General features: G+C 42.2%; 1 protein-coding gene across 1 annotated transcript in view; it reads left to right on the top strand.

Annotated features, from left to right (window-relative positions):
• The first annotated feature begins 2,468 nt into the window (after window positions 1-2,468).
• Window positions 2,469-13,643, top strand: part of LOC112115728 (serum paraoxonase/arylesterase 2-like) — a 46,220-nt gene continuing 35,045 nt past the window's right edge. The window contains exons 1-2 of the mRNA XM_024212908.2: window positions 2,469-2,551; window positions 11,099-11,169. Coding sequence (XP_024068676.1) covers window positions 2,478-2,551; window positions 11,099-11,169 — 145 coding nt within the window. The 5' untranslated portion in view covers window positions 2,469-2,477. The remainder of the gene's footprint in view (window positions 2,552-11,098; window positions 11,170-13,643) is intronic.

Below are 13,643 nucleotides of genomic sequence, written 5' to 3' on the forward strand. Positions count from 1 at the left end.
TTAAGGATTTTAAGGAAATATTTACTAAGCAAAGGAAAACATTCACAAATTATTGTTAAAATGTTCAAAACATCAAGTGCAATTCCTGTATATTTATTTTGGATCACTTCTGGCAAAATGCATCACTGGCTTGTCCTGTTCAGATAACTTAAAGGGACAATATCAATTTAAATATTAGTTCAGAAACTCAGATGGTGTAAACTAGCAAAGCTCTGTTGAAGTTAATGGTGCTACAGTTTACAACTGATGAGGACTATTTTAAAATAGTGTCTATTAAAACTGGTCAAATTGATTTGAATTTTAGTGAAAATTTTTCTCAACATCTTGAATTTTGAGGTGGGAAACGGAAAATTTTTCAACAATAGATTTACAATTTCTCCCCAGTTTTTCAACCAACTACAAAGCCTGTCAAAAATTTTCAAATAGCAAAATGTTGATATTGTGAAACTTCAAAATTTTAAATGTTGACAGAAGAAACACAGTCCAGCTCTAATATCTATTTAGCATCTCTGCCCTAGGATAGCTGTTCTCTATACTTCACATATTTTTATTTTGTTCTGAAGTGTAGCTTTGGGAGCTGCAAATCTCAGGCCAATGGATTTACACAGGGATGAATCTCGATAGTTACATGGTGTTTTGAACACCCTTGTAAACAGCCTGGGAGAATGCATATGGAACAGAGCCTCCAAGTCTGAGCTGCTGCTTTCTGAAGCTTTCTGGTGCTTTTCCACAAAAGGACAAGCTCCTCTGTTTCTAGAAAAGCCATGGAGCACAAAGAGACATTCAGACCAGAAACACCTCTTCCCTTGTGATTGGAAGGAGGGGTAGCTGGGCAGGTGCCATTCTATAGTGAGGTTGCTATTGCAAGGAGCATCCCTACAAAATGTTATTGCCACAGTGACATAAGGGACTTAGTCTTTCTGTTAAAATGCTGGAGTGGGAATCAGGTGGTCTTGGTTCAATTCCTAGGTCTGCAATAGTCTTCCTGAGTGACCTTTGCTAAACCACTTGATCTTGGTGTGCCTAGGTTCCCTACATGTAAAAACTCTGTATGGAACCAAGAATAAAAATGTCTGAGTCCCACACACATGCAGAGTGGGACATCAAAGGGTAGTACAAAGGGGTGGAGGGGAATGCATCTGCTCTCTGGCAGCTGATTTGCCATAGATGCTGAAATGAAGAGATTTACCGGAGAATCTCAGCTTCCATTTTTTTTTAAAAAAGTAAATTTCTAGCCCTCATGGTTTCAGAGAAAAGCTGGCAAACATGGAGTGAACCAAAAAGGCGCGGAAACCAAAAGAAAAAAGACCCCAATATTTATTATTTTAAAATCTCATGATTTTTAAACTAATCTTGTAATTTGAGGGAGGCCTGGCTGATGCTTTTTGAATCGTTGCAGGTTAGCAATGCTGGTTGTGCCTGTTTTCCTTGGGGACACATGTAGTTTTCCCTCATTGCTTTTTAATGGGAAATCTTTGGCCATTTCTTATCACTGGAGACACAGGGCTAAGATTCCCCAAAAGACTTAGCCCCCTAACTGCCATTTTAGCTGTCTAAATTCCAGAATCAGGGATTCACAAATCCCTCCCCCCCCGATGCCACCAAACCCTGTAGGTGCCCTAAACTCCCCAGCACCTACATTTTTGCAGTAGAAGTTCCCTAGGTGCCTGTGTGCCTGCGGACTGGTGCCTCAGGCTAGGTGTCTGCCTAAGCCCCAGTCTACACTAAAGAATTAGGTAGACATAAAGCAGCTTACGTCAACCTAATGCTGTAAGTGTCCACACTAAAATGTAGCTCCTGCCGATGTAACTTGCCCACTACACCGACTTAATAACTCCACCTCTGTGAGAGGCGCAGCGCTTAGGTCGATGTAGTTAGGGCGAGGTGGTGTCAGTGTAGACATTGTGTTGTTTACACCAACTGCTGCTGCCTTTCAGAAACTGTCCCATAATGCCCCACACTGACAGTTAAATGGGTGCCAGCACTCCTGGCGAGGATGTGCATCGCCAACATCAGGAGCATAGTGTAGACCTGTAAAACCGATTCAATTACTGCGGTCGCTGTATATCGACGTAACCCAGGTCGAATTAATTCTGTAGCGTAGACTTGCCCCAAGTTCCTGTGTGAATCTAGCCCAGGGTCTTTCTCCTGCGGCTGGTGTTTGCTAGGCTGGAGCTAGAAGCGTCCCCTCGCCCATTCTCTCCTGCTCGGGGAGTTTGTGTCTCTCCCCGTTACCAGTCCTAGCTCAGGGCTATCACGGAGGCAGGGCGCTCAGCCCCGGGCAGGCTCCCGGGGGGCAGGGCGTGGCGGGGCGAGCGCGTGGCGGGAGGCGGAGTGCCTGATCCCATTAGCAGCCCCGAGGCTCTCGCAGCTGGGAGGGGACAATTAGTGGGCGGAGCCCTGGAGCCCTCGCTCAAAGGCGGGCGCGCTCGGCCTGGTTTGCGAGAGGGGCATAGACTAGCCTCCAGTGCAGAGCTATGGGGAAAGTGCTGGTGCTCGCCTTGGCCGGGATACTTGCCGCCCTCTTCGGGGAGAGGCTAATGGAGTTTCGGTAAGTGGTTCCAGCCCCACCTCGGGGAGCTGGCCCGAGCCGGGGCACGTTCGGGAGCTTGGTTCCCTGGAGAGACTGGCGAGCTCTTGGGAGACCCGGGGAGGTCCTGGGTCTGTCTGTCTAGTTGGTGCTTTCCTTCCCTAATGGGGACGGGGTGTTTCAACAGCACAGCGTTCGCTGCTTTAAATAGAACGGCCACGGGTGGGGAATCGAATTAGAAGTCACTCCGGTCTAGTGGGACTCGGGAGCTCTTGGGTCCCGCACGTCCTTATTGCCCAGAGTTCTTGTCCTTCTGCACGGGGCATGCAGAGCAGAAGTGCCATGAAGAGAAGGCTCGATTGTGCATTCCTCCCATACCGTCATCGCCTGGCAAAGCTTGCCCGCGGGGTTCAGGCTGAGCGCAAAGCTGGTCGGAAGAGCCTGGCTTTGTAGAGCGTGGATTGCTGAGCAACTGAGATTACATCACTGTTTAAAAAAGTGGTTGTCTGTCTTCCCAGGGGATTGCAGTTCATCTTGTTGCCTAGCATGGCATGCAGCTTTAGCAAGAGCCTGCACGTACAGAAATGCCACTGAATTTGTCGGAGGGAGGGAGGGGTTAATGTAAACTACCCTGTTATCCTCCTGATGCAATCGGAGCACTTGCTTTGTTTGCTTTTGCATTGGTCGTTCTAAGCCAAGCTTCAAACTAACTTCAGAAATATTTGCCCCAGATAAATCAGATATACAGTAGGGTGATGTCGTAGCTGGGTATGTCCAATCCTTTGCTAACCCGAGCTAATGGGGTCTGTGAAGTATGAACCTTAAGGGGATAGCTTTGTTTACTTGCGTGTTCCTCTTCCAACAGAGGTCATAATGACTGAGGGTATGTTGACACACCGTCAAGATGGTAAATACAATTTCACCAATCAATCATTTAAAAAAATTTGTTTTGCAAAATAACTTAGATTGCAAAAATAAATAACTTTTTTTTTTAAGCCAGAACTTGTGAATAAACAGCCACTAGCAAACCAGTTTGTGTACTATCTGGAACTGGAACCAATATACTTTCAGTAAGGGAACACGCCAGTTTCAACTTTCAGAGAAGTTGTTTTGAGTAATGGGATGAATACTAAACCGAATCAAAGCTATTAAACCCTAGAAGTAGTGAGTACATCTAGCAAAGACTAGTAATACAATATTACAGAAATAGCTTCTCTGGAAACATAACCATGTAGCTTTAGGCTAGAAAAGTGAATGTAGAATTACTTCGTTAGGTGACAGTGGAGTCATTGCCCTGGTAATAATGAGTGATGTAAAAATATTTGCAAGAAATCAAAGTAACAACATATAAATGATTTAAATTTTAGATCTAACATTGTAGCTAATTACAAAGAAACTTTTTACTACTTACTTTTGTACAGGATAGAGTGCAGTACAAGTGTATTAAGAGAAGTATTGTGTTTTGAACTAAATTCAGTTCAGTGCTGGTCCTACCACTAGTCTGAGCACTAATTGGGAAATTTATTGGCAACAAAAAACTGCTACTGTTCTGTCTCACAATATAGGGATCTTGATAAAGTTCTAGCATTCCCGGTTTATTTTTTGGGTGAGCTGTTTCAGATCATGGTAACTAGCAGGCCCCTGTCGAAAGCTGAATAAACAGGATTGAAATAATATTGAAAACTGGTAAAATAAAGTTCTATGCTAGAAACAGATCAAACTAAAAGCACTTTGTGAATATTCTGTTTTTATTGTATTTTTATGACTTTTTTTTTTCTGGTGTGTGTATGTGCTGCATTATAAGCCTGCTATATTGCAACCTTGCTAATACAGCAGTACTGGTGACTGGAAATGTACAACTTCAGATAAGAGTTGAGACTGCTGTCTAGCTTCCTCTAATATGTACTGGAAGGAGGAGATTGGAAAGTGTTTTTTTTTTTTTTCTTGATATCTCTCCACACCCATCTCCCACTCCAAAAGAAAATGAAAATTAAGAAGTTCTCTATAGCTTTGCTGCTGTTCACATTAATCCCTTGAGTTCTGGCACATTGTGGTCTGGTGATATAATACTGAAAAGGGTCCTTCAGTGTTTCTTTTTTTTTCAAACACATTTAACATAATTTCTAATTCCTGGAGGTGAAAAGTGATTAATTTTGTATTAAATTACAAACTACAGCAATGCAGGCAGCTTATTCACATCCTATCTCTGCTGTGGGGTCTGAACATAGTAAGAGTTCACACTATTCATGGACTTTTGCCTCCACTCCTTAAAAGAACAATTCTTGATGGAGCTGAACTGCTGTATTTTCAGATGTGTGATTGTTAAAGGCAAACTCTACTTATTTTCCTCTTGTTCTTATGCTTTAGTTTTAAAAATTCATAATAATAAATAAGGTCCTGATCCAATGTCCACAGAAATAAATGATAAAGCTTCCATTGACTTCTGGCAGATGCTAACTTTCTCCTGAACACTTGATGCAAAGAGTGTACTTCAAAAGCTTCTATTGCTTTGAAAATTTGTTGTTGTGTTTAAACCATTTTTGTATTCCTCAGATGTAGAAGAAATAGGTCTCAAGCAAGAAACTCTTTAAAACCAGGAGAAACACTGTGATAGTCACATGAGGACATTCAATGTTGCATTTTTGTGTTGCAGTGGTGGGGTAGGGGTTGGCTGGGAGTGTGTACTAAAGTTATTTTTTTTGAGACGTTTCCAAGTGAATTTCCTAAAGAGATGAGGATCAGTTTCTCAGTTGTAAATTTTGAGACATTGGTAGAAATGATAATATCCTTGAAGCCCAGGTGACAAACTTCATGTGCCAGGCCATGTCAACACTAAAGTTTTGCCAGCATTTTTTCTAGCATACAGCTGTTGACATTAATGTTGCTAGAACATGTGAAAGCTTTGCTGCCTTTGCTGATACCATGTATCCTTGCTGCAAGAGATTGCATCAGCAAAACCCACAGTGCAGGAAGGATAGGCATCCACCACACCACCGTTTGTCTCATTTTCTTGTGGGATGTTTTTGCAGTGCATTGTGGGATAACAGCATTCTCAGGGAATTATGGCAACTTGGGGTCAAGTTTCCACAATTCTCTTTGTTCCATCACATAATCTTTTTTCACACTGTTATTAAAATACCCTCCAGTCTTCTCATTGCTTTTCAATTTCTCTGCTATCTCGCTGGGAGAAGCATAGATGCTGAAGAGATCAGTGGAGTTTTCATTGTTTTAGAGACTGAGTGAGTAATTCTTCTGTATTCTGAACTTCAACTACCACCACTAGTAGTCCTACAGCAGCAAAAATGAGAATGACAGTCCCCAGTTGCTTCAGGCATTCACTGACCAGTTACAAACAGTGGAGAAGTGCATCTGTACCTGTGAAATGAGAACCAAGTGATGGGATTGGATAATGATGTAAATCTGGATGATCAGCAGTGGCCAGAGCACTTTTGGACTTAGAAAGTCATGTTCCTGGAGGTGAGTGCCACGCTTCCCCAGTCCTCCAGCTCAGGGACACCAGAACGGGTGTTGCATTGACAATGGAGACATGAGTGGTGATTGTGCTCTGGAGGCTTGCAATTCTGGGCTGCTATTAGTCAGTAGTCAATCACCTTGGTGTTGGAAAATCTATGGCAGGAGTAGGCAACCTATGGCACATGTGCCAAAGGCGGCACGCAAGCTGATTTTCAGTGGCACTCACACTGCCTGGGTCCTGGCCACTGGTCCGGGGGGCTCTGCATTTTAATTTAATTTTAAATGAAGCTTCTTAAACATTTTAAAAACCTTATTTACTTTACATACAACAATAGTTTAGTTATATATTCTAGACTTATAGAAAGAACATTTTTAGAAGGTTTGAAATGTATTACTGGCGCGCGAAACCTTAAATCAGAGTGAACAAATGAAGACTACTTCTGAAAGGTTGCTGACCCCTGATCTATGGTATGGGGTGGGGGGAAGTCCATTGTTATCCAGATATGAAAATCTATTAAGTATATCCTGCTGTACAGGATTGTGACTCTGGGCAATGTGCAAGAAATAACAGAGGAATTTGATGGCATGGGCTTCCCAAACAGGGGAGAGGGGGCAATATATGGGACACACTTCCTGATTCTGCGCCTCCCACCAGCTTGCTTCTGAGTACATAAACAGAAAGGGATACTTTTCTATGTTTATGCAAGCGTTGGTGGATCACGGGTGGACATTTCATTGGTGGATGCCTATCCTTCCTGCACTGTGGGTTTTGCTGATGCAATCTCTTGCAGGGAGGGTACATGGCATCAGCAAAGGCATCGAAGCTTTCACATGTTCTAGCAACAGCTAATGTCAACAGCTGTATACTAGAAAAAATGCTGGCAACACTTTAGTGTTGACATGGCCTGGCACATGAAGTTTGCCACCTGAGCTTCAAGGAAATTAGCATTAACTGATCAGGGAAGGAGCATGACGCTCACATCTTCAAAAATACTGGACTTTGTTTGAAAGTCACAATCAGGGACACTTGTCTCAGACCAGCGCATACATGTTGGTGGGGGTGAAATGCCAACAGTGATTCTCAGGGACCTTTCCTCAGGGCATAGCTTCAAAAGATTGGGTTTTTGCATAACTGGAAGTGGGGAATTTGTATTCACCTCCCTCTAGAGTTTTCCCAGACAAACACTTGACACTGTTCCAAAAATTCATTCTTGTCTGGCCCATTGTTCAGTACAGTCCTTCTAAAGTTCATAACGTTTACTAGAGTTCACCTCCCATCTACCCCCAGAGAGATGACATGCAATCCCAGCCCACAATAATACATAATCTTTGCATTTAATACAACAGATTCCAAAGACACTTAAACTTAATAAGGTTTTTCAAGGATATTCCAGGAAATTGCCACATCTATCACTCTATGCTTGTGTATGAATGTTAAATGATATGTAAACACTTGCTATGAGTCTGGAAATAGTGGTGCTGACTTGGGCAGTCACATGTTTTGCTTTGTAAAAAACAGTAAATAAAGCATGACTTTCACAAAACTCAATTTTACTGAGCAGTTCTTAATTGTCACTGGCATTGAGCGATATGGACCGGTATTGCTGCAGGCGATGCTGGTGCCTTGAGAGGGTAGGGGATGGATAGTCCCTGGAACATAGAATTGTCCATGCAGTGCAATGGCTGCTGGGGTGGAAGTCTTTGGGCATTTTGCTCCATTAAGTTTTGTAAGACCTGCGTCTGCGTGTAGAGCTGCATGATGTCTTTGCACATCTTGATGCATCTCTTGGTCCTTCTGCTCAATGCACCTCTAGGTCCTTCCTCCAGCATAGAGGGAATCCAGGGATTTACTTGAATCTCTAGTCTCTCATGCATGGGGCTCTGAGCAATGGAGGAACTCAGAAAACATGTCCTCCCTGGTCCTTTTTTTCCTTCCTGGTCAAGGTCAGTCTTTCAGCAGGAGTGGAGGCTGCGCCTCTCAAGGATGCCCAAGCCAAGGCTGCTGAAAAAGCTAATAATGTCTGTCTTGTTATTTAAAGACAAAACAGAAAGGAAAAGCAATGTGAAAAAGTGTAGGGAGTTTTGAGACAAAGATTTACATAAAAATATGCAGAGGGTCAGGTTTGGTTCAGGACTGCTCAGCAGCTCCCAGCATAGTGAGTGCATAAGAGTGCTGTTCAAAGCCTGTCGCTGGGGGCGCAAGGACTGTTGGGTGTCCTGGGCAATAAGTGTAGGTATAGTGCAGTAAATATTGTTAACTTTATTACAGCAGTAGTGATCATGGGTGATATCACTCCTAAGGCTGACAAGGGCCCCCAGGGTAGACAGCTGCTCAAGGAGGCTTGAAGTCGCCCTAGCCCATATGCTGCCAGTTGGTGGTGGTTCACAGAAGGTGTCCTAGTGTGACAGAAAGAACAAGACCACACTTCCTAGAAATGGCCAGGAAACGAGTAAAGAGCATCTGCTCGAAAATACCTGGCGAGATTGTGCCAGAGACGCAAGGTATCATCCAAACCCCACAAGGCCCGCATCATCCAAACCCCTCATGAGAGGAGAAGGTTCTTGCCATCGCCTACCTCTGCAAGCCAAAGCAAAGTCACCCTCCCTGAGCCATCAGCACCATCTCTACCACTTCCTATCCCTGAATCCAAGCACAGCATACACGTTTTGAACAAAGACTCTCGGACTGGAAAACCAAAGCACTGCCACTTGCAATGTTTACATAAAAATCATGTACAGTAGAATCTGAGTTACGAACACCAGAGTTATGAACTGACCAGTGAACCACAGACCTCTTTGGAACCAGAAGTACACAATCAGGCAGCAGCAACACACACACACACACACACACACACACACACACACATACAGTACTGTGTTAAATGCAAACTACTGGGGGGGGAAAAGAGAGCTTTTTTTAAAAAAAAAGATTTGATAAGGTAAGGAAACCATTTCTGTGCTTATTTCATGTAAAATTAAGATGGTAAAAAGCAGCATTTTTCTTCTGCATAGTAAAGTTTCAAAGCTGTATTAAGTCAATGTTCCATTGTAAGCTTTTGAAAGAACAACCAAAACGTTTTGTTGAGTTACAAACATTTCAGAGTTACGAACAACCGCCATTCCCAAAGTCTGTAACTCGGAGGTTCTACCATAGGCTGCCTGACTAATTACTGGAGTGCTTGCAAGGTTTTTGACATTTTCTAATGCTCTGGAATCGCATTCAGAATATATTTGTTTAGGTTTGCATTTAATGGATTTATGGCGATAGATATTCTATCTTGCTACCAAAAGCTGCTGGCTACTAAATGGCTGTGATCGTTTCTTATTTTGCTGTTGGCACATTTTTAAAATAAATTGGCTCTGGCTACTTCAAAAGGGAATTCTTTTATTCTCTGACTGTGCACATTCGGCTGCCATTTTTGAAAGGGAGTGGAGGTGATTTGGGGCCCACGAAGAAAGTAAAGAGAGAATTATGCTTTAATATAGCTCCCTTACCCGTCCTCAATGGATTCTGTGTCTGGGTGGGGTCCATTAGTCTCATGAAGAGCTCCTGGCGGGGTCTATATCCTCCTCATCTCTCTTCTCAACACTCTTGTCATTGCTGCACTGCTGGGGCTCCTTCCTCTGGGTCTCATGAGGTGTCCACTCTTACCTACAGATTGCTGGTGGGGTCCCTGCCAGAATTGCATAGAAGCAGCAAGTATTCGGGGGTAGCCGCAGATCTTCTGTTGGCCTCCCTTCCCCATGGCCTGGCATTTCTGCTCATCACCTTTTTTCTACCCCAGCTTCAGCAGGTTCTCTGTAATGACCGAGTAGACCTATATTCCTGCGGTTATTCACAGCTGGGCTTGCACCACACCTCCCCACAGGCCAAGGAAATCTAGGCCTTCTTTTCTAGATAAGGCAGCAGTGCAAAGCTTACCTGTAGCTTTACATGGAGCCAGACCCCTATGCTTATAAAGGTAAGCTAGTAGGAAGAACACAGCAGGTATTTTAAAGGAGGTCAGGCTTCTGGTCACTGTGACCCCTGAACAGCTGATTTTAGAATTGTGACCATAGCGGTCATTCTCGGTGAGTCATTGTGGGACTATGGCTGAAGGAAAAGGTAATGCAGCAAAGAAATGGCCCAGATTCACTAGCCATTTGCAACAGTTTTCTTGAGCAGAAGGACAATGTGAAAATAGATCGTAGGGTATTATCGTACCCTATACAGCTCCCAGTACCTAGCTACATACCAAAGCCAGGCCTACACTACAAAGTTTTGCTGGTAACACTTGCCTTATTTTATCATGTCTGTGTCCACCCACGAGCAATTTTGAGTCCTGCTGCTAACACCCTGATTCTCTGTCAGCCAAGTTAAACCACGTCCCCAAATAGCATAAAGCCGCTATTGGCACGGTACCAGTGTCTTCGTGGATGGGATAACAAACCTGGTACATATCAATTTCTTTATTAAATTGACGAAATATATTCAAGAGACCATGTAACCAATGTCAGTCAGGTTTATTAATATGGTACAGGAAAAAAGTTCTGTACGATACCAGTCTCCAAAGAGCAGTCTCCTGCAGCGATGTTACATTCACCTTATGCAGAAAGTGTGCTCCCCAAGGTACACATTTCAGCTGGTATTATTTGTATGATTTTACAAGTTGCACATCTCTTTATACGTCACTAAAACCCAAACCATCAGTTTGTCCCAGTTCCCATGTTCCTTCCTTATCTTTGTTTTAGATACTCACGTTCCAGGTACTTGTCCGTGAAGGTACCTCCCTAGCTTGTACTAAGACTTAGGAAACTTGTCAAAATCAAGATGCATTCATTCTATCTCCTTGTGCTAAATGCTTGCTTGCTTCAATAAGTGTAAGGTGTTATGGGATACTTAGCATAAGTGAAAAGGATTATGGTATAGATCCGTTTAAGCCATATCACTGTTACAATATTTGTACTTAATGCATACTTGTGTATTTGGTGCAGTTAATATATATTATTATGATATCTATGTATATGCTAGCCAGCATATATCAGTCAACACTGTTTCCGTTTGTAAAACTCTCTTTTTTGATCTGTTACACTAAACTGTATTTCCTCTTGCAGACGTAAACTGAATAGCTCCAGAGAGCTGGAACCAGTGGAACTTCCCAACTGCCACCTTATTAAAGGAATTGGTATGTATGTGATAGGACTGAGTACTTTGTACTGGGAGCCTTGCTTTGAAGTTAGCCACTAAAGCCAGGTTTTAAAAAGCTGACTCTGGAAACAAAAATAATTGTGGCCTATAAATACTCTTTTTGCTATTGTGAATCCCCTGAACTCTAGTGGGGAAGAAAAGAGTCAGCAGACAGAAAATTCTGTTGTGAACAGCTGGATGTTCAGAATCGAAGGAAAGTTTCAGTTAGTACTGGGATGGGAGGCTGTATAAGTACATTGTCATTGTTGTTTGTCTTTTCACAACCTTTGTCAAAGTACCATGAAGATGGAGAGACCAACTAAAGTTCTGTTGCATATCTGAAATGCACACGGTGAGGTGTGGCCATGCTAATGGGACAGGCCTTCAGATGCTTATCTGCTGGTAATATATTTCCTACAGGACCTTCTGCAAGTATGAAGGCTTTCAGAGACAGCAACAGGCACAGAGTTAACTGCCGTGCTGATAAAAGCAAGCTGGCAAAACGCTGGGAGGAGTTGGTGGTTTTAAGATCAGAGTCCAGTCAAAGTGGATGTGGAGAAATAGAAAAGGTGTTTAGTATATGAGATACATACAGCAGCACACTCCCCTTTTTCATGTTATGGTATCCCAAAGTTCAGTGTATTGCATAATTTACCCTGAATATGCAAGTGAGCTATAACACTTGAAAGACAGAGCGTCCATGCTTGTGACTAGCCAAGTTAGGAAAAGGGGATTGCCGTTACTTTCTATATAGGACATGTCTGAAAATACTAAGCACTGAAGTTATTTCTGCATGTTTATTTGTGCAGACCTAAACACTGTCCCATACAAATTAATTTTAATATGTGGCCTGTTTATGAAGAAAACTAAAATGTAAATTTTTTCATCTCCTTTTCTTTATAGAAACAAATACAATATTTATGTGTAACCTAGCATGTCTGTATATCTTGGTATACATTAACTGGTCATTTTGTCCTCTTAATTTAATATTTCTGTTGTGCACAAGGAAAACTGGGATTTATTTTTTAGCTAAATGAGCAATTATAAATTCTGTTTGGCTATTAGCCACTTAGCTACATGTTCTTTGGTTAAAATATCTCCTTCATATTTGAGGTAGTGAGCTCAGCATCATAAGGATGGCTTTTTTTTTTTTTTTTTTTTAAACGTTTCACATGTTGAAATCAGCCAGGTCAAAATAGGTTTAGCTGTTTTAAACATTGAAGTTACCATTAACTTGTTTTCTTCCTGTTTCAGAGCACTTATGAGTGGATTTGCTGATTGAAGAATACTAGGTTATTGTGGGAGGGCAAATTAGGCCTATGTCTTGTTTAACAGGATCTTTCTAATGGCTGCTAAAACAAAATCCTAACAGGGTTGTACTTAGTAATATCTGTATATGGCTGAACTCCCTTGTCTATTTTTTGTGGGATGCTTTGGCTCAGTTGGACTTTACAGCTTTTCCTCCGACCTAGCTGAGTCTCACTGTTGATTTCACAAATCTCATTTCCTGACTGTTGCAGGCATTAAATGTCTTTCTGAACTCAATTATGTAGTTGAATAAACACAAGTAGAATTTTTTGTGTGAGATAGTGGGGAGGGTAGGTCAGCAGAACTTACATTTGAAAGCATTTCATTCTTCTGAGTTAAGCCCATATTTGTTAGAGGAATATTCATTTCCCTTGATGATAATATTTCATGTAAAAGGTATTCTTGAGTGATCCCTGTAAACTGGTGTGTGCGCTCCCATTTGGGAAAAGCAAATGAGTCTTTACCAAACCTTTTGCAAAATGTCAAGTATCAGGGGGTAGCCGTGTTAGTCTGTATCCACAAAACAACAAGGAGTCCGGTGCCACTTTTGCAAAATGCTCATTCTGTTCAGGAAAATAGAACTCTAAATGGCAAAAACAGTTTGATTAACTTATGAACAAGATAATTAACTGACCCTCACACACATCTTGGAGCCTGATATTTATATGTAGATTAGCTGAATGCTGACGCCCCTCTTTTGCCCGAAGACTGTGGTTGAGAAATAAACAATGTTACAGCTATCCTCCTTACTCCTCTGTCATAATATTCCCAACCCTAGCTGAGCACTTTGCTCAGGTGCATTCCTGTCATCTGCTGGTCCTCAGAGCAAAGTCAAAGCAAGGAAACAGACTCAGTGGCTCCAACATATCCGTGGGTGACTATTAATAGTAGCAGTATTCTTATAGCACTTACGAGCCACAGTCATGGACCAGGACCCTGTTGTGCTAGACGCTGTATAAACACAGAACAAACTAATAATGTCAAGAAGTTGCTGCAAATTAAAAAGTCAGCATTTTGATATGAAATTGAAAACGTCACACCAAAATTCACTTCACAGGATTGGGGCCCCAAATAATAGTCGAATGGTAGCACCAAGATAGTAGAGGTTGCATCACAACTTATGTTTAAAGATTGACCTTTCTAAGTCCTCTAAAATCAACATGC

This window comes from Terrapene carolina, unplaced genomic scaffold (genome assembly GCF_002925995.2).
Source record: "Terrapene carolina triunguis isolate 2854851 unplaced genomic scaffold, T_m_triunguis-2.0 Scaffold84, whole genome shotgun sequence".
Classification (NCBI taxonomy): Eukaryota; Metazoa; Chordata; order Testudines; family Emydidae; genus Terrapene; species Terrapene triunguis.